This window comes from Botrytis porri (genome assembly GCF_014898465.1).
Source record: "Botrytis porri strain MUCL 3234 chromosome Unknown BPOR_006, whole genome shotgun sequence".
In the NCBI taxonomy this organism is placed as follows: Eukaryota; Fungi; Ascomycota; class Leotiomycetes; order Helotiales; family Sclerotiniaceae; genus Botrytis; species Botrytis porri.
The window spans coordinates 2,071,561-2,096,704 of record NW_024066080.1 but is presented as its reverse complement, the minus strand read 5'-3'; the positions used below and the strand labels follow the sequence as shown (position 1 = coordinate 2,096,704).

The 25,144-nt window shown below is 42.4% G+C and overlaps 11 protein-coding genes across 11 annotated transcripts; 5 read left to right on the top strand and 6 right to left on the bottom strand.

The window, feature by feature from the left end:
• Positions 1 to 148: 148 nt before the first annotated feature.
• EAF01_005139 (uncharacterized protein) lies at positions 149 to 1,622 on the bottom strand (the record flags this gene model as incomplete). Its single annotated transcript, XM_038913394.1, has 3 exons — positions 149 to 1,146; positions 1,236 to 1,342; positions 1,399 to 1,622. The coding sequence occupies 3 exons, from the start codon at positions 1,620 to 1,622 to the stop codon at positions 149 to 151; spliced, it is 1,329 nt and encodes a 442-aa protein (XP_038771480.1).
• A 2,331-nt stretch (positions 1,623 to 3,953) lies between these two features.
• Positions 3,954 to 6,052, top strand: EAF01_005138 (uncharacterized protein; the record flags this gene model as incomplete). The annotated part of the gene is made up of 3 exons (XM_038913393.1): positions 3,954 to 4,242; positions 4,291 to 5,629; positions 5,756 to 6,052. The coding sequence occupies 3 exons, from the start codon at positions 3,954 to 3,956 to the stop codon at positions 6,000 to 6,002; spliced, it is 1,875 nt and encodes a 624-aa protein (XP_038771479.1). The 3' UTR covers positions 6,003 to 6,052.
• A 3,225-nt stretch (positions 6,053 to 9,277) lies between these two features.
• EAF01_005137 (uncharacterized protein) lies at positions 9,278 to 11,583 on the top strand (the record flags this gene model as incomplete). The annotated part of the gene is made up of 4 exons (XM_038913392.1): positions 9,278 to 10,326; positions 10,924 to 11,017; positions 11,064 to 11,246; positions 11,368 to 11,583. The coding sequence occupies 4 exons, from the start codon at positions 9,278 to 9,280 to the stop codon at positions 11,581 to 11,583; spliced, it is 1,542 nt and encodes a 513-aa protein (XP_038771478.1).
• A 946-nt stretch (positions 11,584 to 12,529) lies between these two features.
• On the top strand, positions 12,530 to 13,139 carry EAF01_005136 (uncharacterized protein; the record flags this gene model as incomplete). Its single annotated transcript, XM_038913391.1, has 2 exons — positions 12,530 to 12,779; positions 12,844 to 13,139. 2 exons carry the CDS (start codon positions 12,530 to 12,532, stop codon positions 13,137 to 13,139), a joined length of 546 nt encoding a protein of 181 aa, XP_038771477.1.
• A 421-nt stretch (positions 13,140 to 13,560) lies between these two features.
• Positions 13,561 to 14,555, top strand: EAF01_005135 (uncharacterized protein; the record flags this gene model as incomplete). The annotated part of the gene is made up of 2 exons (XM_038913390.1): positions 13,561 to 13,753; positions 13,804 to 14,555. The coding sequence occupies 2 exons, from the start codon at positions 13,561 to 13,563 to the stop codon at positions 14,553 to 14,555; spliced, it is 945 nt and encodes a 314-aa protein (XP_038771476.1).
• On the bottom strand, positions 14,092 to 14,811 carry EAF01_005134 (uncharacterized protein; the record flags this gene model as incomplete). Its single annotated transcript, XM_038913389.1, is given in 2 exon segments — positions 14,092 to 14,750; positions 14,762 to 14,811. The coding sequence occupies 2 exon segments, from the start codon at positions 14,809 to 14,811 to the stop codon at positions 14,612 to 14,614; spliced, it is 189 nt and encodes a 62-aa protein (XP_038771475.1). The 3' UTR covers positions 14,092 to 14,611.
• Positions 14,812 to 15,566: 755 nt separating this feature from the next.
• Positions 15,567 to 16,145, bottom strand: EAF01_005133 (uncharacterized protein; the record flags this gene model as incomplete). The annotated part of the gene is made up of 2 exons (XM_038913388.1): positions 15,567 to 15,926; positions 15,978 to 16,145. 2 exons carry the CDS (start codon positions 16,143 to 16,145, stop codon positions 15,567 to 15,569), a joined length of 528 nt encoding a protein of 175 aa, XP_038771474.1.
• Positions 16,146 to 16,396: 251 nt separating this feature from the next.
• On the bottom strand, positions 16,397 to 17,620 carry EAF01_005132 (uncharacterized protein; the record flags this gene model as incomplete). The annotated part of the gene is made up of 4 exons (XM_038913387.1): positions 17,537 to 17,620; positions 17,209 to 17,478; positions 17,064 to 17,155; positions 16,397 to 17,017 (listed from the first exon to the last, which is right to left on the bottom strand). The coding sequence occupies exons 1-4, from the start codon at positions 17,550 to 17,552 to the stop codon at positions 16,397 to 16,399; spliced, it is 999 nt and encodes a 332-aa protein (XP_038771473.1). The 5' UTR covers positions 17,553 to 17,620.
• A 746-nt stretch (positions 17,621 to 18,366) lies between these two features.
• On the bottom strand, positions 18,367 to 20,263 carry EAF01_005131 (uncharacterized protein; the record flags this gene model as incomplete). The annotated part of the gene is made up of 5 exons (XM_038913386.1): positions 18,367 to 18,805; positions 18,901 to 19,427; positions 19,899 to 19,996; positions 20,057 to 20,100; positions 20,163 to 20,263. 5 exons carry the CDS (start codon positions 20,261 to 20,263, stop codon positions 18,367 to 18,369), a joined length of 1,209 nt encoding a protein of 402 aa, XP_038771472.1.
• A 1,159-nt stretch (positions 20,264 to 21,422) lies between these two features.
• On the bottom strand, positions 21,423 to 22,005 carry EAF01_005130 (uncharacterized protein; the record flags this gene model as incomplete). Its single annotated transcript, XM_038913385.1, has 3 exons — positions 21,423 to 21,500; positions 21,569 to 21,861; positions 21,921 to 22,005. The coding sequence occupies 3 exons, from the start codon at positions 22,003 to 22,005 to the stop codon at positions 21,423 to 21,425; spliced, it is 456 nt and encodes a 151-aa protein (XP_038771471.1).
• A 452-nt stretch (positions 22,006 to 22,457) lies between these two features.
• On the top strand, positions 22,458 to 24,755 carry EAF01_005129 (uncharacterized protein; the record flags this gene model as incomplete). Its single annotated transcript, XM_038913384.1, has 3 exons — positions 22,458 to 23,126; positions 23,570 to 24,232; positions 24,288 to 24,755. The coding sequence occupies 3 exons, from the start codon at positions 22,458 to 22,460 to the stop codon at positions 24,753 to 24,755; spliced, it is 1,800 nt and encodes a 599-aa protein (XP_038771470.1).
• Between the last annotated feature and the right edge of the window lie 389 nt (positions 24,756 to 25,144).

Here is a 25,144-nt window from a genome sequence, read left to right as displayed (position 1 = left end):
AAATCTATACTTTGATATTCCGAATGATTTGAAAGATAGAAATCATTTAAAAGCTTAAATTAAACCTCGAATGATTGCCTTCGAAATTATTTCAAAAGATCCAAACTGAGATTCACCTGACAGCCCTCCAGAATACTGTCTCTCAAGTCTAAGCCAAAGGATCAGGTAAAGTGACTGGTGTATCCGTCCTCAACTTATTCGTAATCAACCCCTCAAAGGTACTACTCCAGCTAACTCTTGGAGTCAATGGGTCCAATCCCCAAAGCTCATCCAAGAACCCAATAATACTCGTGTGCGTGTACTCGCCTCCCTTGTTCTTTCCCTTGTTCTCCACCACTCCCTTGCCAACCCATGGACTGATCAAAAGCGTTGGAACGCGGACACCCAAGCGTGTGAAATCAAATGTCATATTCTTTCCATCAGGTGCTTTTTCAGTATGTGTGAGATCATCTCCAGCCGGTACGTTCGTGGGGGGAGGAACATGGTCGCCGAAACCGCCGTGCTCGTCAAATGTGAGGATAAAGAGGGTTTCGTTCCATTGTGGAGACGATCGGATAGCTTCATAAATTCCTTTGATGAATTTTTCGCCGGAGCTGATGGGTGATGGGGGGTGATATGACTGATAAGAGCAGCACTCTGGGTTGATATATGTGAATTGGGGCAGTGTGCCTGCAGCCGCATCCTCGTAGAATTTTGTCAAGGGGGCAATGTTAGTTTTATATGCGCCAGAGCTAAGGGTCCAGTTGTAGAATGCAGCATCTGGGTTGAAACCGAGACCGGGTCCGAGGGTAGAGTTCTGGTAGTTCATCCAGGTGATGTCATGATCGGAAAGTTGTTCGAAGATGGATTTAACGGGAATACCGTAAACATTGAAAGCGTCATCATTCTTGCCGTGTCCATGCGATGTTCCACTCGTGATGTAGGCACGATTGGGGTTAGTAGGGCCCGGGACGGCAGCAAACCAGCGGTCGAAAAGAACGAAGTTTTCGGCCATAGTGTTGAAGACTTTAACCTGATCAGGGGTGTAGTAGTTGATGGCTTCAGCAGCACGGGTTTTGTTCAAGGTGCTGTAGGTGATGGATTGTTCTGTCACGAAACCACGCATGCTTTGGGATTGTGATCCAGATGGATGGTATGTTGTGAAGACTTATATGAGTTAGCGAGCGGTACAGGTTGTCTGATAGTCCGGATTATTGGAAACGCTGGAACAGCAAGAGAAACAAGGAGAACCATACGTTGCATGTTAACACCACTTATACTGTGGTTTGGATCATCTGCTGCAACATCATTGGCACGAGGTCCAGCACACACATCGGCCTTTTGCCCAGGGTTTGACGCATTCCTTTTTGTCTGTCAATTGAAGTCCAACTACAATTGTAAGCTTTTGGGGAATCTTACATAGAATTGCAATAATTGTGGTGCAATAATCCATCAATAGCTGAGTTGTAGCTAAGACCACCCGCGAAGGTATCAAACGATCTATTCTCTTCGACGAGAACGACGACATTCTTGATTCGACTTTTCCATGAGTGGTCAGAAGTCTCGTGATACTGAATATTCTGGGGAGCAGCTAGAGCAACGCCAGATAAGGCTGCAATCGTTATGACCTCGAGACCGAACATTATGATACCAATAAAGATATTGCTTGCCCTTGAAATCAAATCGTGGAATCGAAGATTCTTGCTGCTTCATATACACTCCTGGCCACCGCCGGCCGTTGGACTGCATTTGACAGCAGAGCACTAAGCACATGCACGTGTAGCCGGTGATAGGACAATGCTACATGATGGATATTGAAGTTGTACAGGAGAATGCAGATGGATATAGCCTCGACCCTGAACTTGCAGATATTTCAGAAGGTAGAACTTTCTACCTTCCTAATTCTTCGATCGTCTTGCACATGGTGCGAGTTATTGGTCAAATATATGCGTACGCGAGGACCCTGGTGTTACTATTTCTTAACAATAGTTTGCACGGGGAACGTTTATCCCCGTTGACCTCCATCAACACTGGCTCGACTAGGTAAGAAATTGATGTCTAGAAATTGAAGGTGGGGTAAGTCGTGTTGATCTGCGGATATATGTATCGGCTTTTTATCCTTCGCGGCCAGTCGAATTCCGGCAACGAGCACGTGTGAGATTTGAAAGACGAGTAGGAAATGGTGAATTAATAAACACGGAAACCGGCGAAGTAACGTACCTCCAATATATCTGTCTAGCTTTCTTTATATGGCTAGAACCAAGGCTCTAAATAACGAGCTAACATCATGTACAATAACCTCCTCACAGGATAAAGCTTGAAGCTTTGGAACCAAATTTTCAATCGTTCTGTTATACCACCTATATATTTCTCACACTGATGAGCCACATTTTTAGGCGTGATGCTTTGAAGACGACCGCAGAACGAGGTGTTCAATCTTCTTCCGAACTCAAACGATTACATATGTAGGAAGTGTCGAGGGAAATGGTGGGTGTCGACAGCTTTATTAGCCAAAGAGCTAGATGAGCACTTTTTACACTTTTTGCGATAGTAACAGCTCGAATCTAAAGATAAGCTGTACATAATATCTATCACAAACTGATAATACCGCGGATAGGAATCAAGTACATGAATGGGAGAAAGCTCGGAATCTTTCTTGATTCTCGTGTATCACGTGTGCATAATCACGTGTGTACTTCTCGTCATGATTTTGCCCCACTATAGATACGAGGCTGGGAATACTCCGAGTTGTGTTGTGTTGTTTGCCGACCTCAATTGAGGTAGCAGAAAAAACAGGCCGGAATTGACCACCAGCAAAGCCCCTTCAATCCAATTGTTCGATTCCAATTCAAATAATGAAATGTTTTGAATTACCCTATAAATGAAGATTCTTCAAGGATTTATCTAATGCTATTAACTTTTACAATTTTATTATCGATTGATTTATCACAGAATTTATTGAAATGATTAACTTGGGCCCCTTTTTTCTCCTATGTAGAGCCGACCTCGGGGGGTTTCTTATCTCACCAGGGATGGGAGACTTCTTCTACATATCTAAGTATTGACATCGGTCAATTCAGGTATTACTAACGCGGACTTCGTCTTAGACAACTCGGTCTACTTATATGACGTTTGGAGGCTGAGTGCTATCTTACAATCTTCGAGCCGTAAAGGTATTTGTCAATCGCTAGTCATGGCCACAGTGTTGCTGACTTGCTACTTTTCTATCAGTTCTTATCACAACTCAGATTGCAGTATAGCAAACCCTCGCTATGAGGATCCGGGCTCTGTTACTTTTATTAAGGATATACATGTTCTCATAGAAGTCTCGATTAATCCCGACTTAGTAGTATTCTAGAGTCCGAATAGTTTCGACTGAATACTACTAGGTAACAATTTCTCATCGCTCTATTACGATCAAAATCTTCTCAACAAATCAAAGTATCGTTTCGATATCTAGTTTCTAATTTGTGCGGAGAACCTAGTATTTGAGATGTTGAGAATATTCTGCCATAGAAGGTTCATGAATATAGGGTTTCTCCGATTCAATAATCAGTGGGATCGAAAAGAGGATTCTTACAACGAGGTTTGACTGTATTGATGTAGCAAGTGCAAGTTTTGATAGATGTTTCTCTCCAAAAGTCTTCGGATGAACTTCGTTGTGTAGTGACGTTTTGATCCATCCCGCCTTAATCATTTATCTTATCTATGCGGGGCAACCTTTTCCAGGGAGAACCGCAATCGAGGAATGCCGAAGGAGATATGCAGGAACCCATCATCGTATCTTGAGTTTCTTGGCCATCTTATCGGTGGGATATTCCAAGACAAATTACTAAGTATTCATAGCTCTCAGAATAGCATTCCACTTGTATCCCATTGCTGAGAGTATAAATATCTTCTTTATTTCTGTCGTTTAGGTGAACAGACAAGTATCGTGAGCGACTGGAGGAATTTAACTTCGTTGATCTGAGACTATGGCTTTCAGAATGTTGAAATCGGCTGCTTTGACAATGTCTCTGATGAGCATGGCAAATGCTGCCATCTCGATCTCGAAGATCGGAACTACCGTTGCTGTTAATGGAATCAACTATTATGTTGGAGTCGACCCTGTTGCAACCATCCATTCCAAGCCGAGTTCAGCAGACTTGGTTCCTTTGACGGTTATGAAAAGTTTAGATCAAAGTTTCACCGCCGCTACATTTAAATCATTAGTTACCAACTACACTGCCTCAGACGATGTTTTCAATCCCGGATTCTTGGAAGGTATGCCCATTTTTCAATATCAATACCAACAATCGTTAACCTAAGTAGCTGTCCACCTTGTCGGTTCTACTAATTCTAGTTCGTTATCAGCCGTTTGTCATGAATATGGAACTCAAAAGTTTACCAGCAGTTCAAATAATCAAATGCCTCCAGGGCCATACTTCTTAACACCAAATACAGGCGAGCTCTTCAAAGCCTATCGCTTGTATTCTGATGTACAGGATGCTTTTACTGAAGGAACAATTGAAAACTCGGACGGAACGTTTTCTATTCTGAGTGCATCCATTCCTGGAGTGCAGAGTTCTACTATCGGCGTGCCTTCCAGGCTTTACTATACTAAAACTGCTGAAAAGCCTCTCGCTGGAGTCCGGCTTGGTGTTAAGGATATCTACGATATTGCAGGAATCAAGACCAGTAATGGCAATCGGGCATATTATGAGCTTTATCCACCAGCAAATGTTACCGGACCCGCTGTCCAGAGTTTGATTGATGCAGGAGCAATTATCGTCGGAAAAATGAAGACATCCCAATTTGCTAATGGGGAAGATCCAACCGCGGACTGGGTGGACTATCACTGCCCTTTCAACCCCCGTGGTGATGGATACCAATCCCCATCCTCTTCCTCTTCTGGCCCTGGAGCTGGAATTGGTGCTTATGATTGGTTAGACCTTGGCATTGGATCCGATACTGGTGGAAGTATTCGTAATCCATCTCAAGTCAATGGATGTTTTGGTAACAGACCATCCCATGGAATGGTTAGCTTGGATAACGTTATGCCTTTGTCTCCAACTCTTGACACCGCCGGGCTTCTCACCAGAGATCCAATTTTGTGGCACGAAGCTGCTAAAGTTTTGTATGGAAGCAATATCACAAGCAACTTCACTGAATTCCCCAAAAAGATTTTGACATCAGATTTCCCAGAGAATGCCACAACAGAGGCTGAATCAGTCTTACTTGATTTTCTCGCAAAGTTAGAAACGTTCCTTAACTCGACAAGCACGACTGCTCTAGATATGGGGGCTCTTTGGAACGAAACAACCCCATCTGGAGCAAATGGTTCATCAATTGACGACTTCCTCACTCTTGTCTATCCTACCCTCATTGCCCAACAACAGTACAGTCTCCTTGCCGAACCGTTTTACGCAGATTACGCTGCTGCAAATGATGGCGCCTCTCCTTTCATTGACCCCGTACCATTAAGCAGATGGACTTGGGGACAGAACAACATCAGTGCTGATGCAACCGAACAAGCCATTTATAACAAAACTCTTTTCATGGATTGGTTCGCCGAGAAAGTTGTACCTTCTAGCCCAGTCAGCTGTAGCGAAAGTTTGCTTCTCTATCCCGGGACATTGGCAGAAACATCATATAGAAACGTCTACACCAGGTACGTAATTTTTTTTTCATATATCCATCAAAGTATCCGATAGTCTGGGCTGCAGTCTAACAAGCAAAAACTTAAAACATTTTACTCCCAAACCCATTTTTTTACTAACTGAGTTCAATGGAGTAGTCTCCCAGACATACCCTCTGGATGGTCTGTCAGCCGCGTATCCAACTTTGCCGAAGTCCCCGATATGGTGTTCCCAATAGGCCAAGCCGCATACAACTCTACCATATCCTTACAAACAGAATATCTACCCGTGGCAATTGACATTATTGCGAGAAAAGGATGTGATGGGATGATTTTTGAACTGGCGGAACGGTTGTTAGAAGAAGGTATTCTGGTAGTTCCTAGAGCAGGGAGTGTAATGTATTGAATTTAGCGATTTTTATTTTTGATAGTTATTTAATGTCTATATTTCAATTGTCCCGCATTCAGATTGTTAAGAATGTGATTATTGCAGATTAAAGGCTCGTATTGTTACGAGTAAGTATATACGATTCCCTGTGCAGTCAGTTGCTCAGTCCCATAACCTAGGAATCAGCAACTCTCGTAAATCCTTTGCTTTTGTAGAATCTAGGATCCATCTTTACCAATCTTCTCCACCAATAACTAGTACCGAGCCATATCTTGTGTAGGTATTCATACAATCATCATATTTGACTGCGCTACAATGTTTCCCCGTTGTATCTGTACTTCCACTCCCATCCCCAGGCACAAGGGCTATGGAAGAATGTATATAGCGTGCACCCCTATTGAACAGAATCCTTATAGAGAGATTTTGCCGTACCGATATCAGTTGAGGGCATGTGTTATATACGTTGTGTAGAGCCCATGTTTTTAGGAGTAAAGTGGGAGAGTACAGATTACGGGAGAAACCCTTAGGAACCCTCCTCTCCTTTTCTTTGAAAACTGTATAATTGTTCCAATTTATATGATAACCCTAATTCATATCATTGTCCTAATCTACATTATGATGTCAGCCCATCAGTATTTCAATTAATATCGTTAACTTATCCCAATTGATATTATTGTTCCAGTTTATATCATACAATGCCTTTCATACGTTCATACTATCATATTACCATATAACTTAGCCGACCCTAAAAAACATCCCCCTCACACCATACACAAGTTTTCCATAAAAATCTCAGCACGATAACTTATTACCAGACTCTATAATATTCCATCGACTTCACTTCTTTCTGTTTCAGACAGTCAATGTTTTTCTGCTTCAGATCATACTTTTACAGAGTTTGTTCTTGTCCCGGTCAGTGCATGAGCCTTTGCTGCCCCACTTGCCCCGCTCCAACCTGCAAATTTTGCTCTTTTTTTTCTTCCTCTTTTATCGAAAGCTAATTGAGTAGCAAAACAATATGCGAGAGGACTTCAAAAGTTGAAAATAAGTGTGTATTTAGAAAGCAATGGATATTTGTTTGCTGTGAATTGTAATGTGTTGATAAACAAAGGAGGTAGGCATTAGCCGAGGATATTGACTGCCACCTACTCTTTTCTTTCTGCAGCCAACAATATTCTTGATCTTTCGTAGAAATTTAGAGATGCTTTTAGATTTGTCAAATCCACCAACAAGTTTCGTCAAGATGGAATAGAAGACGACCACTAATTTGCTCTCCTTGTCTTTCCCGTAACATACAATTCCTTGGGTATATGACAACATACTTTACATGCTATTCTTCAGATGAGGTCAAATCTTTCAATAACATTAACTAGATTCGCAGGGTTCTGCGCTCCCATTTACAAAATAAAACGCTAGACGTCGCCTAATGCAAAGATCCCTCCATCATCCCCTGCCTTGGCCCCATACACCACATCCACATGCAAAAAGCAAAAGAAAATTTGACCTACGCAGGGATCGAACCTGCAATCTCTTGATGCCGAATCGAAGGACGAAATCCTTTGATCGTAGTCAAGCGCCTTGCCATTGGGCCAGCAGGCCATGTTATTTCACATCTGACCAGGCAGATTCTTACACTATGTACCCAAATTTTTTGGAGGAAACTCAGTTGTTGAGTGATTGATCAAATCTGTACAATGGGAATCGTTTCCTATGACAGAACTTCCTATTTGTTGATCAACCATTCCCATATGAATGGAAATATAAAGTCGGACAACTATGGATCTGAGTATTTAATTCTGCAGAAGCAAATTTAAAAACTTAGCGGAATTCGAATCGAAGATTTCTCTCCAGATCCTTTCATACCTGCTTCTAGCACTTCTCTTCAGAGTAAACATTTTCACTGGGAAGCTATCACCACCAAGAATATCTACCGTCTTGGGTCATCATTCAAAGGTATGGGTAGACGGATTATCAACCTTCAATAATTCCGATGCGTCAATACAGCTTACTCTGACTCTTATCTTACTTACATAGGATACCTCAGTATCAAATCCATATGCATATTCAAAAGCTCAAATTCGGGAAGTACAAGGGGACTAGGTAGGTAGAATATTATGCGCGGCAGCTGGTTTTTGGTATTTCTTGTCTTCGTCTTGCAATCAAAAGTCTTCACTACGGTCTGGTATTAAACTTATATTGACATGCGGATAGAGCTTGTTGGGGCGTACGACGATTGGTAACTCGTCCGAAACTCGAAGGCAGAACTTAGAAGTACAAAATCAAGGAAGCAAAGATCACAAGCAGTGCTCACCACGAATCTAGTAGTTACATTCATGTTTCTAGGTAATTGTGTTTCTGAACGGGTGAAGACAAGTGTAGGCCTCGACGTCTGGACTTTATTACCCGTGCTTCTTCTTCTGCTCTACCATCGAAGCATGTTTATTTCTTTAGTGAGATTTGAATGTCCACAAAGCCTTTGAGGCTGTGTGAGTTTACGGCTTCGAAGATGATAGAGCACTTTGCTTGAAAAGATGAGATAAATTGACTCAATGACCTGGCAAGGAGTGACTTAGGACTCGACGGTTGCTTGTTTCTTTGCTTCGTTTGTGGATAACCTTCGAGCCTATTCTGAATATTCTAAACCTTCTTCGATAATTATCTATATTATAACAAAAGTCTTGTATTAGCACAATCAGTCAGTATGGCATTTACAGGAATTTGTCAAGACACTTTGTCTTTTTGTTAGTCCCATCAAATGATCAGTGCCATGGGAAGATGTCAGATACAAATTTACTCTGCTTCAAGAAAACACTAATTCCTGATATTAATCAATCACCAAAAACGAAGCTCCAATCTCTAAGTCCGGGTTTATGGGAAGTTTTGACCACAAGCACAAATAATGCTACTGCTTGAAGCCATTTTACGACAACATACGGCCATTCATGTGTCATTTCCAGGTCAATTGATTCTGAACCCGATCTTCTATCGTACTGTTTGGCACAGACTTGTATGATTACGCAGTATAAAATTCACAAGAAACCGTATCTTAGGGTCCTCCTTTGAACCAAAGAAAAGGCCGTATCATGCTTCCTTTAACTTAACTATATATGGGTTACCCAATTCCAGAGACTTCCATACCACAAGTAAGTCATTAGACAAGCAACAAGACTACACAGTAATAAATCAATCAGATACATACTCGCCCACGATAGAACATCAATCCCGTCTGCGATCAGAGATTACTAAGAGTACGCAGTCAACCAACACCCAAGACAACATCCTACTTTCACAACATGTCAAACTCCTACGTCCGACCTCCTCATTATCAGAGACATCATCAGTCCATGCTGTTGGATCTTTGCAGCATACATCCATTTTTTGAGACAGATAATTTCGACCGCGAGTACCAAAAGGAACTTGCTTCGGTCATTTCTCAATATCCTTTGTCTGGTCTGGACTTTTGTTATTATTGGACTGAAAAGGTCCTGTGGGATAGGTTCCAATTGTCAAGTGCATATGGCGAGTTTCCCGGTAAATATGGTGGTCCTGAGTACATTGTTCAACAACAAGTTGGAAAATTGCCTCCCACTCCAGAATCTGCTGAGCCAGCACCTGCGATAACTGCACATTTCTTTGATAGTATATTGGAGTCTTTGGGAACCCCAAGCCGCTCTGCGAAACCTGTCCAACCAATCAAATTTCAGGCTCCAGGAATGTCTAAAGCTGCCTACGAAACACCTGTCTCGAAACCCGTTCAACAACGAGTGGATCTCATGGCGATGCCATCTCAAAAACTAGCTCAAAATCATTTCGAGGGATACCTCAAACCTCAAAATCCACTAGCTTCGGCACCAGAACAAGCACACCGAGATTGCCCCAAAGACTTTGTCTATCCCAAAAGCCTATATACTCCAGTACAAGACTCTCGAGGCTTTGCCAATATTCCACTCAATTCCGAAGACCTAGGCACCTCGCTGGCTCCCAAAGAATTCTCGGTATCAACAGCCGGACCAGAGCCACCGACTTCGGCTTCAATCTTTTCATCGCTCTTAGCTGCTCGACTTGCTTCACCTGGTCTCTCAAACCCAATTACAACATCCAACGCCGTACCCGCCGCACCATCCTCGTCATTGGCTCCTCTTCCTCCTCTCCTACTTCCCGATTCGGTTTTCAAAGATCCTAATACTGGTGAACTAATCACAATAAAGATGTTTGAGCGTCGATGTCTTGGTCGTGGTGCTGAAATGGCCATCAGACAGGCAGAAGCTGCCGTTAAGTCGACACCAAATCGTATGACCAAGCCTCTAGCCCGAGCGTTGTTGGAGGACTCACTCACTACTACGTTGGCCAATATTATCCAAGAACATACAAAGTAGTAAAGTGAGAGATTTAAGAGCTATGTTTACCCCAGTTTTATACCTCACTAGTGGGTGTACGGACTGACGGGACACTATAAAGATTGACTTGTGAATATCTCCTAATAAATCAAACCATATTTCTTAAGAACCATTAAAATTGTTCATTAGACTTGAAACAATCAAATTGTGAAGTCTCATATCAAACAATCAAAGATTGAATTTGTTAAAAATTTCGAAAGTTGGGAAGTGTCCCGTCAATCCATACGCCCACTGGTGCTTCATTGCGTTGTTTGTCCAGGCAGAATTGTACATTGTGTCCGAGTATTATCGACGAAGTATTGTACTTCATCTACGAAAAATGGAGACGATAAGTACATGTGTGGCTCAAGGGACTTTTCGAGTTAGATTCTGCATAATAAAAACTCACTCAACTATCGAATAACTTCTGCTTACTTCGATTCTTCTAAAAGTGTACTCGTAGTATGACATGCGCGTTGTACGGCCAGAAAGTGACATGAAGAGTCTAGGTTCCGCGATCCTGCATGGAATTATCCAGAAAAAATACCATTGCAAATATATAGGAAAGATGTGCACCTTGTTAAGGATCGTGAAGGGGAATTAAGAAAATTCGAGCTCTACCAGAGAAGGTTGACAGAAAATGCAGAGAAGTCATCAGTACGACAATCATTCTATCCGGAAATGACTCAATCTTTTAGTACAGGTCAGGTGGAGAAACATAATCGCAAGACAAGCAGAGAGGGAAATCGATCAATTTTCAGAGAAATATACCAGCAGCCACAAATCCAAAGATCTGGAAATTCCTACCACATTGGAGCAGATCAGGAACTTCGGTCTCGAATCCAAGACAACTCAGAGGGCGAAGAGAGGTCTAGTCTCCCAGCCTGTAAGTAACCTTACTTCGGAATACCTGTCTCGTCGTTTGAGTCGTAAGGAATCGTATCCATGAATCTACTGTTGGTGTTCCTCGCATGAATTTCATCGCTAACCCATCATACTTGCTGTAGATTCAAACGAGTTACCTAGCGGCGGTGTACTACTTACTACAAGCTCCAAGAGTCCAAACCTACGATGAAATGATTGCAGAAGAACATGCAGAGATGATGAGACGGGTAAATGCATGGCGTCAGGAAGAGGAAGAAGCCAAATCTCGAGACGTTCCAGAATATATCAAACATCAGCATTCATTTCAACCAAAAGCACAACGACTTGACGTACAATGAACAAGTGAAGAAAGTTTGAATACCAATTCAGACGTAATGAATGCTCTCATACATCAACAAGACTCTTCACCACATTACATATCTAGGTACTTCTCTCAACAGCTTGTCATAAATTCCCCAGAACTCTACAATATCATCACGTGGACATACAAAGAAAACCCATCAACCTCGTCTCCCACCCACAAGATAGATCATCTTCCTCAAACTCCCGATCCCAAAAACCAAAGCAACCTAGAAAAGACTCCCAAACCCAAACCCAAACCCAAACCCGATCCCTAACCCTCTCACATAAACCACCCTCGATCGACACACTCAACCTTGACATCTATCTAATTTCAATTCAATTCAATTCACTACACCATCACCCTTCCTCCCAAATCCGCTACCCTAATAATAATAATAATAATAATAAATCTAACAACAAAAAGCCACCACCTATCGAGTTTACCTAATCCCATCCAAAGCCATTGGATCGCTTACTCTTCTCGTTGAGAATTCGAGATATATACCATAATTCGGGCACGATATTAATAAAGTTCGGAAATTAGATGTCGAGCGAGCTGTACTGGTTTATATGAGGATATGAGGCGAGAGATGAGATGAGAGATGAATTGGGTATTTACTATTATTATTAGCGGTCTGAATATGATTCACAGGCCGTGTATTTGGTATTTGTGTTTCTGTTTCCGTTTACGGCGGTTTGGCACGGCACAAGCCGTTTCGCATTTCAACAAAATTGGGAGAAAAGAATATGGGGTGTGATTGCACTGCTGCCTAGCTTGATTGGAGATGGTTGGATTTTCATTATTTATAATGATCAAGGTGCACGCGACTTTGAGATGATTTTCCGGTCAATGCTTCGACAAAAATCAGAGGCGTCAACAACGATACCTCGATATCTGAAATACCATCAAAGTACCAACTACCTCCATCAGTATTGCTCAACATGTCGCACGCAACCATGCAAGCTCCACCAATTCCCCATGAACCCGGTTCGTACAGTTTGATGCCACAATCACTCTTGTCTCTCCCCTCCCTCAAGCAGTACATGGTCCACCGATTGGTTCATGAATCAACAACCATCACCATGGAAGACGCATTGAGACACTATGTCAGTCACCACCACACCATGGCCAAAGTGTGTGCTGGAGCAAGCGAAGGCACCATTACCTTCATGGCAGATAAGTTGTTCTGGCGTTCTCACTGCATGTTAACCATTGGCCCTTTTCTACTTGGAATAATTTTCTGACTAAAATGTAGGGCCTCATGAGCAGTTTCCCCGCCAAAATTGTTTCTTGACTCCGTATGATAAGGAGGTCATTCATAGGGCATACAGCCAGATTCCTGTCGAACGCTTGAATGCCCTGAATGAGCAGATGTATCGTGCCCAACAGCAGAGATGTCTTCAATTCTATGTCCAGGAGGCTCAGGCGTGGAGCAAGAGTATCGAGGATAAGATTGCGCAGATGGAACAGAAAGGAGAGCAGATTGAGGACCATGAGGCAGATGATCATCAAGATGAAGGTTTACAGCAATTGGCCCAACTTGGGATTTGAGAGAAGAAGCAAAAAGGTGATTCTTGGATTGCTGAGAAGCTTTGGCACAACCTGATTGTGATTTCTACGTATAATAGTACATCGCGTTTAGACTTACACGGGTGTTTTTAATGGATGGCAATGAGAAGCCTATTGGGCCTTCTGATGTACATGAGGCGTTACAATTGAATCGAGAGTCAATTAGCTGGCTTCTTTAGAACAATAGAAATATCATCGCCCTACTCTATACTCTTGCTTTTTTAAGGTGACCGATTCTGAACATTTTCCAGCTCAAGATTCACTATTGAATTTTTCCACCAACCTATTTTCTCGATAAGATTAGGTATCTTCAAATTTTTATCACCTCAACTACACACACCATTGCAAAAACAAAACACAATAACGAACTTCGCTGTGGTACCATCGCGAATACCCTTTCATTATGGTTTATATATCATGCGGTGAATTTATGATAGCAAAGCTCGTTGATGATCAGAGTTTCGACCCCGCATATACAAAAAAGCAAGCCACGCGACTTTATCAAATTTGTTATAGAAAATATAGCAGAGGATATGTTCGAGTTGGTACAGAAAAGATGCTCTATATGGCAGATAAATGCTTCTGGCATCAATTCTGTAAGAGGCTTGGGATGATTGACCAGAATGAATTCTGACAATGACTTCAGGGCCAGATGAAGAATTTCCAGGCGAAAATGAATACATCGCTGGGCAAATAAAGCAGAGTATTGAGCAAGCAGACACTCGCAGTGAACAGATTGAAGCATCAGAAGTGGCACCGCAGCACAGTATTTCCAACTCAGATATACCAGCAAAGACCACCATTTCCAGAGAAGGTTCGCGTCCAAAGCAGAGTGTTGCAACTAGAGGTCGGACCAAGGCTAAAGGTGACACTAAATCCATAGATTGGGGCATCGTTACAATACAAAGAAGAAAAGAATACCGGAGGAAATTAAAACGAAGCCTCTCGAGCAAGAAGCAGGCGGCGGAAGCATCAGCACGAGTCTTATCCAACCACAATTCGAAGGCATCTGTACTTGGTGAACGCCCACATTTATTACAACAGGGGCTGAAGAAAGCGCAGTTGGCGTCCTTCACCACGCAACTGGAGAGTGAGCTATCCGTAGCAGGAGTGTCTGCAACAACAGCACACAAAGACTCAAGCCTATTGGGAGAATCACCACACTCGTCTAGATTAGGACAAGATCTTCAACTAAATCCTTCCTCAAACCGGCTTCAGACACTCGATGAGATGATTGAAGAAGAAAAGGAGATTGCGAGTCAACTTAGATATATGCGTGCATCTTGTCCAAGTCCCGAGGAGAATAGAAAGGGATATCAGAATGATGATCGATCGGAGGCGGTTGAAAGTGGAAGTAAAGAGGCACCGAATGAAAGCCGTTTCTGCGTGGTACTTTGAGGCCGATTTATGCTACAAAGTAATGTCCTTGTTGGCTACAAGGAATCGTCCAAGGGTTATTGAACGTATGCGTTTGTTTGTTGGTTGGTTGGTTGGTTGGCTCCATTTTGAGGAGCGATTTGATCGCTATGAAGCTTATCAGGGGCTCTGAGAGATGACGTGATACTTCCATTGCTTCCCGATACATGAACGTTCCTATAACCTACTTAGCTATGTCTCTTATGGCGGAGTTGGAGTCGGGAGCAGCGAACTGCATGCTGGATGAATCGTGGCAGCGTTGTGAGCTGTTGGAGACGTACTTTCCATATCGAAATAAGGGGAAGAGGTCTGTCACAGAGTTAAATCGCGGATTAACTGCTTTATTGAATCTGAGGGCTTCAACAAGTACCTGTTTTCATTTCTGTCGCGTCATCGAATTTGTAGTGAAGTAAAATATCAAGTGAGGTCTAGGGTGGCACGGAGCTAAAATATAGGCAGAGTTTTGCATATATTGCCCCCACTTTATTTCGACCCCTCATTTTGCAACGTTTACCGCACGTTGACAATGAAATATAAATGGGAGAGCAGGATGTTTCCTGTCTTTCAATATAACTTGGTGCTCGTAGGTGAATTTTGTTACAGTTTAAGAATATGGGCAGGTTAGTAAGCATCGTTACACATGCTGTCGTGCAAGAATCTATTCCGACCAGTATGTTTATGCTTCGAAAGCGGCGACATTAAGAAGGGTCTTGCCTATCATGTACAACGATCTCATGTAACATGGAAAGCAGGTGGAATACGATATTGGCGCTTTATACAGTTCCTACTGATCAGATGATTATCACGCGGTATCACTATCATGTACGAAGACAGGAACACGTAGAAAGACGATGAAGATATTTGATTATCAATACTATGCGCAGTGTGATTCTCTGATTCTCATTCGAATAATAAAACGTAACCTTCTGGATAGCGGCGAGAAGCTATCTGGTCTTAGTCGAGACCGTTCTCAGATCCTCCCCCGAATTTAGTTTACTCCTTTTCTTCCATCAATTTCTTCTGTAGCACCTCCATACAATCCTGTTCTGAATCTGCCAACGCCTGAAAGCTCACTGTATGAACCATCTTTTTACAACACCACGTCTCCAACGTCATCTTCTGGAAATCGAGAAAGTACGTATATTCCGCAAAAGGATCATTGAAATCGACTTCCACTTCCACCAAATGCTTAAGATCACCATTCAAGATTGGCAATAGCGCATCTCCTCCTTGGACACCACGAAGAATCCAATACCATTGTGTTTCTCGTTCATCGCCGCTTGGCTTGGAGTAGCCCAGCTTGCGATACTTCTGTTGAAGATCCTTTGGGACTTCGACAGTTTCTTTGACCCACTGTGTATCTGTCAGTTGAATTCATAGAAAGATGTCAAACAATGCACGTACTTCAATGTCTTGAAGACGTTGATACATTGTCGAGAATTGCTCGGGCTTCAATCCTAGAATGAATGTAACAATGTCTTGCCCTAGACCTTTGGGGTATGAGTCAAAATGAGAATAAACTGCTCGACGTTGTGTTCCGAGAACAAAGACAATTAATCCGCTGGTGCCCATGTTGATGAAATTATTTGAGATTGTTATGTTGTTGTGAAAGTGTAAGATTTAAGTAAATGATGAAGAAATTCGAGCGCGGAACGATAAGTACGGTGCGAGTCAATCAAGAGATTTTGGAGGTATTTAATTCATATTCATTCATACTCGGTGACCGTTTTTGTAAAAATAACAAGGAATCTTGTTGCCTACATATATTCATCATGTTTTGATGCAGGCCGCCATATAGCATTACGACCAATCAAATCATACTATCAGTCCACCGTACAAATGATTTTCCCCTTCGACTGATTACTTTCCATAAATGTATGAGCCTCCCTAATATCTTTCCAGGAAAAAATCCTCTCGATAGGAACCTTGAAAGTGCCATCTGCAAATTTCTGTAACGCAGTTTCGACCAACACATCTCTTAGTTTCCCCTGGTAATCTAGAGGTCTGCTTCTCAATCTACTTCCCTCCCATCGTAAGCGTTTGTTCTCAAGAAGAGTGATATCTAAACCATCGAGTTTATATCCACTAAGACTAGCCAGTTGGACAATCCTTCCATCCACAGCTGCGACTTCAAAGTTTCCCTGGGCGTAATTCTTCCCAACGAAGTCAACAATTACATCTGCTCCATGCCCGTCAGTTGCATCTAGAGCTCCTTGGACCCAGTTGTCGGTGTTGTAGTTAAAGCCATACGTTGCGCCCAAACTCTTACAGAAAGCGATCTTCTCATCCGAACCCGCAGTGACGAGTATCTTATGGGCGCCGGCAGCTTTGGATAGTTGAATTCCAGCAATGGAAACTGCGGATGCTCCAGCATGCCATAAAACATTATTTCCTGCTTTAAAACATCCAACGAGATGTAAAGCTTGGGTTGCTGTTATCCAGGTCTGTTGTCTTGTTAATACCATATTACATAGTGGCTCTAATACATACCTCTGGGATCCCAGCAGCTACAGACCAAGATATATCAGTCGGTTTGTGGATGAGCATTTTTGTTGACGATGCGATGTACTCCGCATATGCCCCTATTAAACCATCAATCAGCACGCTCTGGAACCACATAAAGAAGGTATCATACCACCATACGCAAGTCCAAAAACCTCATCACCAACTTTGAAATCCCCGATATCCCCATCCCCAAGCTTCTCAATCACCCCGGAAAACTCCACACCTAGTATTTTCCCCGCTTGTGGGGGTATATTATATTTCCCCTCCCGCTGCATCAAATCCATTCGATTGAGACCAAAGGAATGGATTTTTACTAGGGCTTGGGAAGTGCAAGGTTCGGGTTTGGGGATATCATTGTTCAAAAAGAGACAGGAGATTGGTCCGCGCCCGTTTTTGATATCTGTATTTCGTTAATCATATAACTCCTTTTTATAGGGGGGTTTTATTCTTTTTTTCACCTATTGCACGCATCATTTATCCAGTCGTGTGATTTTGCTTTAAATGTCTCGTAGTACCACTCGTTTCTTGAGAGAGCAATGGATCTTATATACAAATTCTAGCTATGCAAGTCAGCATAGATTATTTACACGGGTGAGAAATGACGGTATTTGACGTCAGCCAATGTGCCTCCTCATTGGACAAATACTTCGTTTAAATGCAACATAGATAGTTAGCCGATATCTAGACGCATGTGGCTTTGTCATGATTTGTAGTCGTCAAGCGGACATCAATTTATCAAAATCACACCCAATCTGATGGATTACCAAGATACCAATGAGACTACGCTGAAATGTTGGCCTATGAGGTGGGAGAGCCGGAAAGAGTTGTAAGCAAATTTAGTTATTGAACAATCACCAGTAAAATTCCCCAAAAACTATAACTTAAACCCTCAGATTGTCCTGCTTCTAGATGACATTCGAAAAGAAATTGACTCTCTAAAGACCCATCAAGTGAAAAGCAATGCTCTCCAACCAATTTGACTCATCCTTCGTCTAGTGTACCGGAAACTAGATGCAACGAACCAGGAAATCTACCACCCAAAAACAATGCTTGAATATCAACCTTTGAATGTCTGAAACAATCTGTAACAATGAACAGTGCTCCCAGGCCAATAGCAAAAGCTATTGATCCACCTTCAAATACTGTCTACCTTCAATGTGATATTCACGTGACCAATGCCGCCGAGAATCGATATAAGACCCCCCCAAAAATACAATTTCAATGCTCCCATATCAGTTTCATATCCCTTTATCGTGTATGAGCTTCAGTGGTTTCATTCACATCTCTCTCAGCCCAGAGTACCATATTCAGCTCGTGGTGTAAATGGTGTGCTCAACTTAGGCGTAAAAATTCCATGTCCGCTTAGTCCCTGAGTTTTCCAAGCTTCCAACATTACTTCAATCTCTCTTCTAGCATCTTCTACAAGGTCGTCCATATTAATGTCAATCTTGTCTGTTCCGAAGGGGTCTTCGTGCCATTGGGCGATCCCTTCAATTCCGTAGAGGGCGAAGGCTACGAAAGCGACGAGGGGGATTGTCCACCACCCAATCTCTGCAGCCATAGCAAAAGGCAGTATGCTACAGAAGAGGGCTAGTGTCTGTTTACTGTGGATGAGGTGCGCAACGGGTGTAGGTGCAAGTCTAATTACTTCCATGTTGCCGTAGGCTGCGACGAGTTCGTTAAGTTTGGCGAGCATCTGAGCCGAGGCACTATTGTTGAACCAATTCCTGTGTGTAAAGGACCCATTAGAATTTCAGAACAAGAGAATAAATAGAAAGGACTTAATTGTCTCAAAAAAAAATAGGATGAATAGCAGACTTACAAGTTGCAACCAGTGTTGACGAATTTTTCAACGTAGGTACTCAACTGAAGTGTGAGACCCAATCCCATATGTTCATGACCTTTAAAGCCTTGTGGCAGCAGATCCTTGTATTCTGCTGGCCAGGAAAACTCGCCCTCTTCAGTCATCATTGTTCCTGAACTAAGTTCTACGCCCCAATCTGCTCTCAAGTGGTTTTTAACCGTATACAACATCGCTATCATAATCTTGACTGTCTCGATTGTCTTTACCTCAAGCGCTTTGGAAATTGGCTGCTGGGCTCTATCTACTCCGCCATCAAAATCTTTATATGCTGAGCTATCCGTACTGCCTTCATTCTGTGTGAACGGTGAATCGTATTGATGATCGGAAGGAGCGGGGGCAGGAACAAGTACAAGTAAGTGTCGTGTGAGACATCTAATTGAGGTTGTGAGAGTTGCGAAATGAGAACGTCCCGACCAAAACCTTGCATATGCTGTTTGATTTCGGAACACGAGTTCTAGACCGACGACAATGGATAGTGAGGGGACCTTCACTCAGTTAGACACTATTTTCTCAACCTTATTGTAAGACTATTTTTGAAGTCTCTGTGTATATGACTAGATGCACGGCTCTGTCTAGCCTTGGCATAGCTTTCGGGACCAATCTATCTAAATATCATGTGTGTTCTTGATCTGTCATCAAAGTCTTAAGCATGAGTTGAGGGTCCTCATACACGTGACACTCGCGTATTACCATACCGCGTTTTAAGTCACGTGCAAGTGAACCCTCACCTTGTTATGCATGGACAATCAACTTTAACCCATGGTTTCAGATTGTTCAAACTGAATGAAGTGCTGGATCACAATTGAAAATTGATCATAATCTCAAAATGGTATCTTGTTGATCTTCGTAGACTCAAAAATATTTGGTACTGATTTTGGCATACCACAACTAAGCGGAGCCGCATGGGAGGGTCCGAAATGATCAATTCCAACGTCTAGATTGTGGAGAGTACTTACAATGCTGGTTGGAAGCGTAACATCGCTGCTGATGTGTTGGTTCAGATATACGACGATAGCAGAGATAGCAGAAAGAATGGCAACAGGCCAGATAACCTCTGCATAGGGAACTTGTTAGTCTCGTTTTCTCTTCAAAGTAGTTCACTATTATATCTTACCACTATGGACGCTTCCTTTCCAGAACCTAAGTACTAGAGGCCATCTATTTTTCTATTGTTAGCCAGAGGTCTTTGCATATATAAACGCCTCAGATATTGACTTTACCTTCTCTCCTTCCTCCTTGATGAACTTGCCAGTAACCACGACATTTGACGATTCCGGCTTGAATCTCCGGTAAAGTTTAGGAATAGAGGTGTTCTCGACATTATGGCGGAACTAACTTTGCGAATCAAGAAAAATATAGAGAAACTCCAGCGGGCCTGAGATGAGGGGTGAAAGATTCACTTGTAGTGGTACAATAATAGTCTTTGCTGAAACAAGCGCAGATTAGGAGGATTTCAGAGAGATTGCAGTAGGTAATCTTAAGACGAGGGTTGGAGATTCACTTGTAGTCGGAATAATATAGTTTGGGCAAAACGCTTACAGATCAAGAAGAACTCGGAGAAGTTGGTGTGATTGTGGGATGAGGAGCAGACATTCACTTTGAGCGGTAAGATTGTACGAGTTGCTCGACGCATAACATGGGGAAGTGGACCTTGCTTAAGCCGCCATGACATTCGACTCCAACACAGGGGTATACACTACGTAAGCGAAACAAGGTGCCGGATTTGAAGATCTTCGGGCAGTCTTTACTCTATACGACGCAAAGATCATGCATGAAATCTATTTTGTTATGTATAGGATCTTGAACTAGTAAGCCAGCTTTTGGTTGGTACTTTTTCTCTACGATCTCAGATGGTTGATTCATGCGCCAAATTAAGGAATGAGTTCGAAAGCACTCAATTCCGTTAGGCTGTCTCTACGTGCCCGAAAAAGCGTTATCATGAATTAGCCAGGATAACACTTTGGCCAAACAGCCTCCACAACAGGAAAACTGGGATAGCGAAACTACATTTTCTTTTCAATATCCGATATAAATTCAGACAATCATTATTTTGATATTAAATTAGACGTGTAATTTTATGAGCTTTTATCTTATTTGTATCTTCAGGATAATCCGAAACTATGGAGGGGGAATGAAATATAAATGTAATGTTTTCAAAGTATGAATCTATTTGAGTGATTGGGCGTAGTGGCGGACGAGGCGGCTAAATCCATAATATCTGCAAAATAAGAAAAAACTTTAACTTGGACCCTTGGTTATTGCATGTGACATTGAACTGGATTTGTAATTGTACTCGAGTATTTACTGAAGTAATTATTTGTTCATGAGGTGAGAAGAACTAGAAATACACAGGTTTTGTGGCCGTAAACCTTCTGAATCATGCGCCCACCCCAAAAGCCACTCACTGATGTACAATGCTATCATATCTTCCCCAATCCAGATTCATTTTCCTTTATCTCGCAACATAGCAGATTTGTTCATTACAATGCTGGCTTTCCTTGTTGTGCGCCAAGTTGAGCGTTCAACTGTCCTGCTGTATCTGTGCCCGAGGAAAGTAACTATTGTGAGCCATGTCAGTATGAAATATTCCAAATGAAATGCGATTGAATTGGATTGAGCAACGCACCTCTCCACCCATCTCTCTCATCTTCATCTCCTTCTCCATTTCAACTACCTGCTGCTCCTCCACAAATGCCAATGCCCATGGAACTCCCAATAACAAAGCACTTGTGCTCACAACAAATAAAGTCTTGCCTCCAAACATCAAGCCCGATTTGATCCAAGTTGTAGTTGCATCCACCTTGCTGGAGATGAATGAACGAGTAGATGCTGGTACTATATCTTTCAGGGCACTTATGCGGTCTGCGAAAGTCTCCTCATCTGCGACATTGTCCTCTTCGTCAGAGGAAATCTCGGAATCTTTGTTGAGCGTTCATTAGCTAATTGTAGATGAATTCGCAATCAATTGTAAGACCAACCAGTATCCGTGTAGTAATCATCCTCAGATGGTCCAGCTTGCTTTTGCTCAAAGGACTCATCCTCAACTTCTGTCAATTCAACCATCTTTGCGAAGTTTTAATTTTTATATTCGTAGGGAAAGGGATGGGTTGTGGTATGCCAGTATAGATTCAATTCCCTGATGGTGGATTATATCTTTGTCTAGCTATGCGGGCCTGATGATTTTTTGGTGCCCGCCACGCTAAGAGATCACGCTAGCGGCAAGGCTGGTCAACGAACGACGTCAGGCTGTCGAAACTTCAAATCCCCTGGCTTCCATGTCCAAAACAGCCATCAAATATTACATTTTTTCATTCTTTGTACTTTCTTTGAATATCGATGTTTGGGTGTTTCAATTGGTGTTAGTTATGGTCACTGGTTTAATTTCCTTTGTATTCTTTTTGCGAAACTTCTCACAGCAAAATCTCGAAGTTAACCTTATACATAAATGCGACGCACATTCTACGGCCATTGACGAGAATCAACCAAGGACTTAGCCTCGCCAAGTTGCAACCATCATGACCGACCTATATCCAATTGTCATCCCGCCATTTGAACATAGATTCAAGGCTGTCACCTATACATGCAGAGGAGAAGGTCTACGCAAAGATGGCCATCCTTACGATCCCCACGTCGAAAATTTTATAGCCCCCAAAGGCCAAAAGCCAGGCAACAGTCTTGGAACGAAACCAGCAGGTTGGTGGAAAGCCCAATGCGCATTCAGAGGATTGAAACAAACTGGATCCATCGCCGATTTGCAGTTGAGGTTGGGAGCAGCGAAGAAGGAAATGGATCCAGAGCTTAAGGCCGCAGAGTCTCAATTGAACAAGGATTTCAAGAAGCAAAACAAACTTGCGAGGGATGGCAATTGGAAAAACTTGAAGACTGCCGAGGAGAAGGCTGATGCTGATCCACAGAGATACCTCAACGAAGCGTTTCCGAACAGTGCCACGGGAGAAGTAGCAAAGCCGGACATTATTATTGTTAAGAATAAACATAAAACTGCCCTAGCTAAAGCTGCGTACAAGATGGGATTGGAGTCTGTGTTAGTGGATGCCCCTCAGGTGGGTAACACACGACCTTCTCCAGATCAGTGGGTCGTAGTGGGGAGAATTACAGATGCTGTATTGAATCAGAAGCATGAGCTTGAACGAGCAACAACTTGGTCCAAGGAAAATACACCAAAGGTAAGAGAAAAACAAGCGACAAAGACTTATTTTTTTTTTTTTTCAAATGGTAGTACCATACAGATGATCGAAATTTGTAATGCAATGTCATCCATTCTCTGAGCTGAGATTGGACGGTTAGCAACCCCTTATTCTCCCTCAAGGGTACCTCCAATCATCGAAAATAACTTGGACATTCACATTGCCTTGCCGGAGCAAAAGGGTTCGAAAGTCATTCTCATAATTATCATTTGGTTCACATTTGCATCATCGTGATATTGGAAAAACCTTCATCTTGCCTGGAATAGCTTGGCCTTTTTTTGTGTCATGTTTTCAATTCTTCTGCATAAAATTGGCCCTATATATGGTATTTTTAACTTCTGCTATGTCATACTGAAGTTGAAATATACTCCATGTTATGTTAGATCATTGTAAAAAATAGGAGCTAAGTTATTTCTTCTTAGAAAACCCCTGGAGGTCGACCAAAACAAACAGCAAGGAAATATGTACCCAGTTCAGGAACGCACGACAATGTGTTTGATGAAATCGAAACTCAGTCAGCACGCCCAATACTACCACTACCACGGAAAAAACAGACAGCTAGAAAATTTGCGCCAAGCACTGCCGCACATGATAATTTGTTCTCCGATAGTGATTCTTATAGTCATAACCTTCCGGGACCACCTCTTCGGGCCCCCAAAAAACAGACGGCTATAAAGTCTGCAAGTAGTACTAGCACTGATTTAGACATATTTTTCGATAGTAATACTGAGAATCCAGAAAGTCCGGGGCCAGTCTCTCCAGGCCCCCGAAAACAGACAGCTGTAAAGTCTACAAGAAGTGCTAGCACTCATTTAGACCTGTTCGTGGACGATGGTGAAGATGAAGTCGCTCACAGACAGCCAGCTGCAAAAAGATTACGGACATCGGCTAGCGGCGCGCGAGCCAATTCAAGCACAACTGAGTTGGAAGGTCTATGGGATGTTCGAGGTTCTTATGTGATAGAGTGCCCAAATATTGAAGAAGAATGGGGAGAGAAAGACTCGGACCTTATCCTTGACATTTATGTGGAAAACAAAAATGGAAGGCATCAAATGTTTGCAATGTTCAATTTTATAGTTGTCGAGGTATGATTTTATTGTAGACTCGTGCGTGGTGTTCAATAGCTAACTTTGCAATAAGGGCATCATGCGATTTGAAAGACCAACTGATGTGCCCAGTCCGAAGACTAGCGATAGAAAGAGAAAGCGACAAAGTACTTCCTCAATAGATGAGGATGGAGATGTCATGATGAGTGACGTTTCTCAAGACGGTGCGAGTAATAGTAAATACAAAGAAAGCGCCTTTTATCTTGGAGCCAACGATAAGCCCACAGCCAGGCGACCTACATGGCCATATCGCTGGAGAGGCGAGGAGACTGGCGAGGGAGAAATTCAACTCGGCTCTGATAAAAGGTTGGAGAGTATCACCTTTAACGACAAGGATAAGTCTTTGTCAGGCACGTTCACGTGTGATTTCGCTGGAAAATGCAAGTTCACAGGGTTAATGATCAATCGCCGTCCGCAAGATTCGCGGATTGATCCAGAGAGTCAATGGGAGAGCCGCAGCGAGGCTGCTTACGAGGATGCACTTCAGGCAAGGTGGGAATGATGGTGATTGTTAATAAAAGCACTATTCAATTCTTCTTTGTACCAAATAATCACCGTGGCCGATACATCATGATTTCACAGGTTGTAAGATTAAATGCTCATAAAGACACGTTGCAAGATAGGATCATTCAACAACAACCAATGTAAAAAAAAATATGATGCGAAATAGAGGTATGGTGGTACTCGTAAAATACGACCTGAAGTCATATTTAAAATCCGAAGTACTTCGTACATGATTTGACATCGATCGAATTTTCGTTCCTAGCACGGCCACTGTAATAAAAAAGAGACCCGTCTGAGTACCGAGTAACTTGTAGTCGAAATAATTATTAAGTGACAGATAGAGAGAAGTGGATGTAGTGAGAAATGAAACAATTACCCAAGATGCAG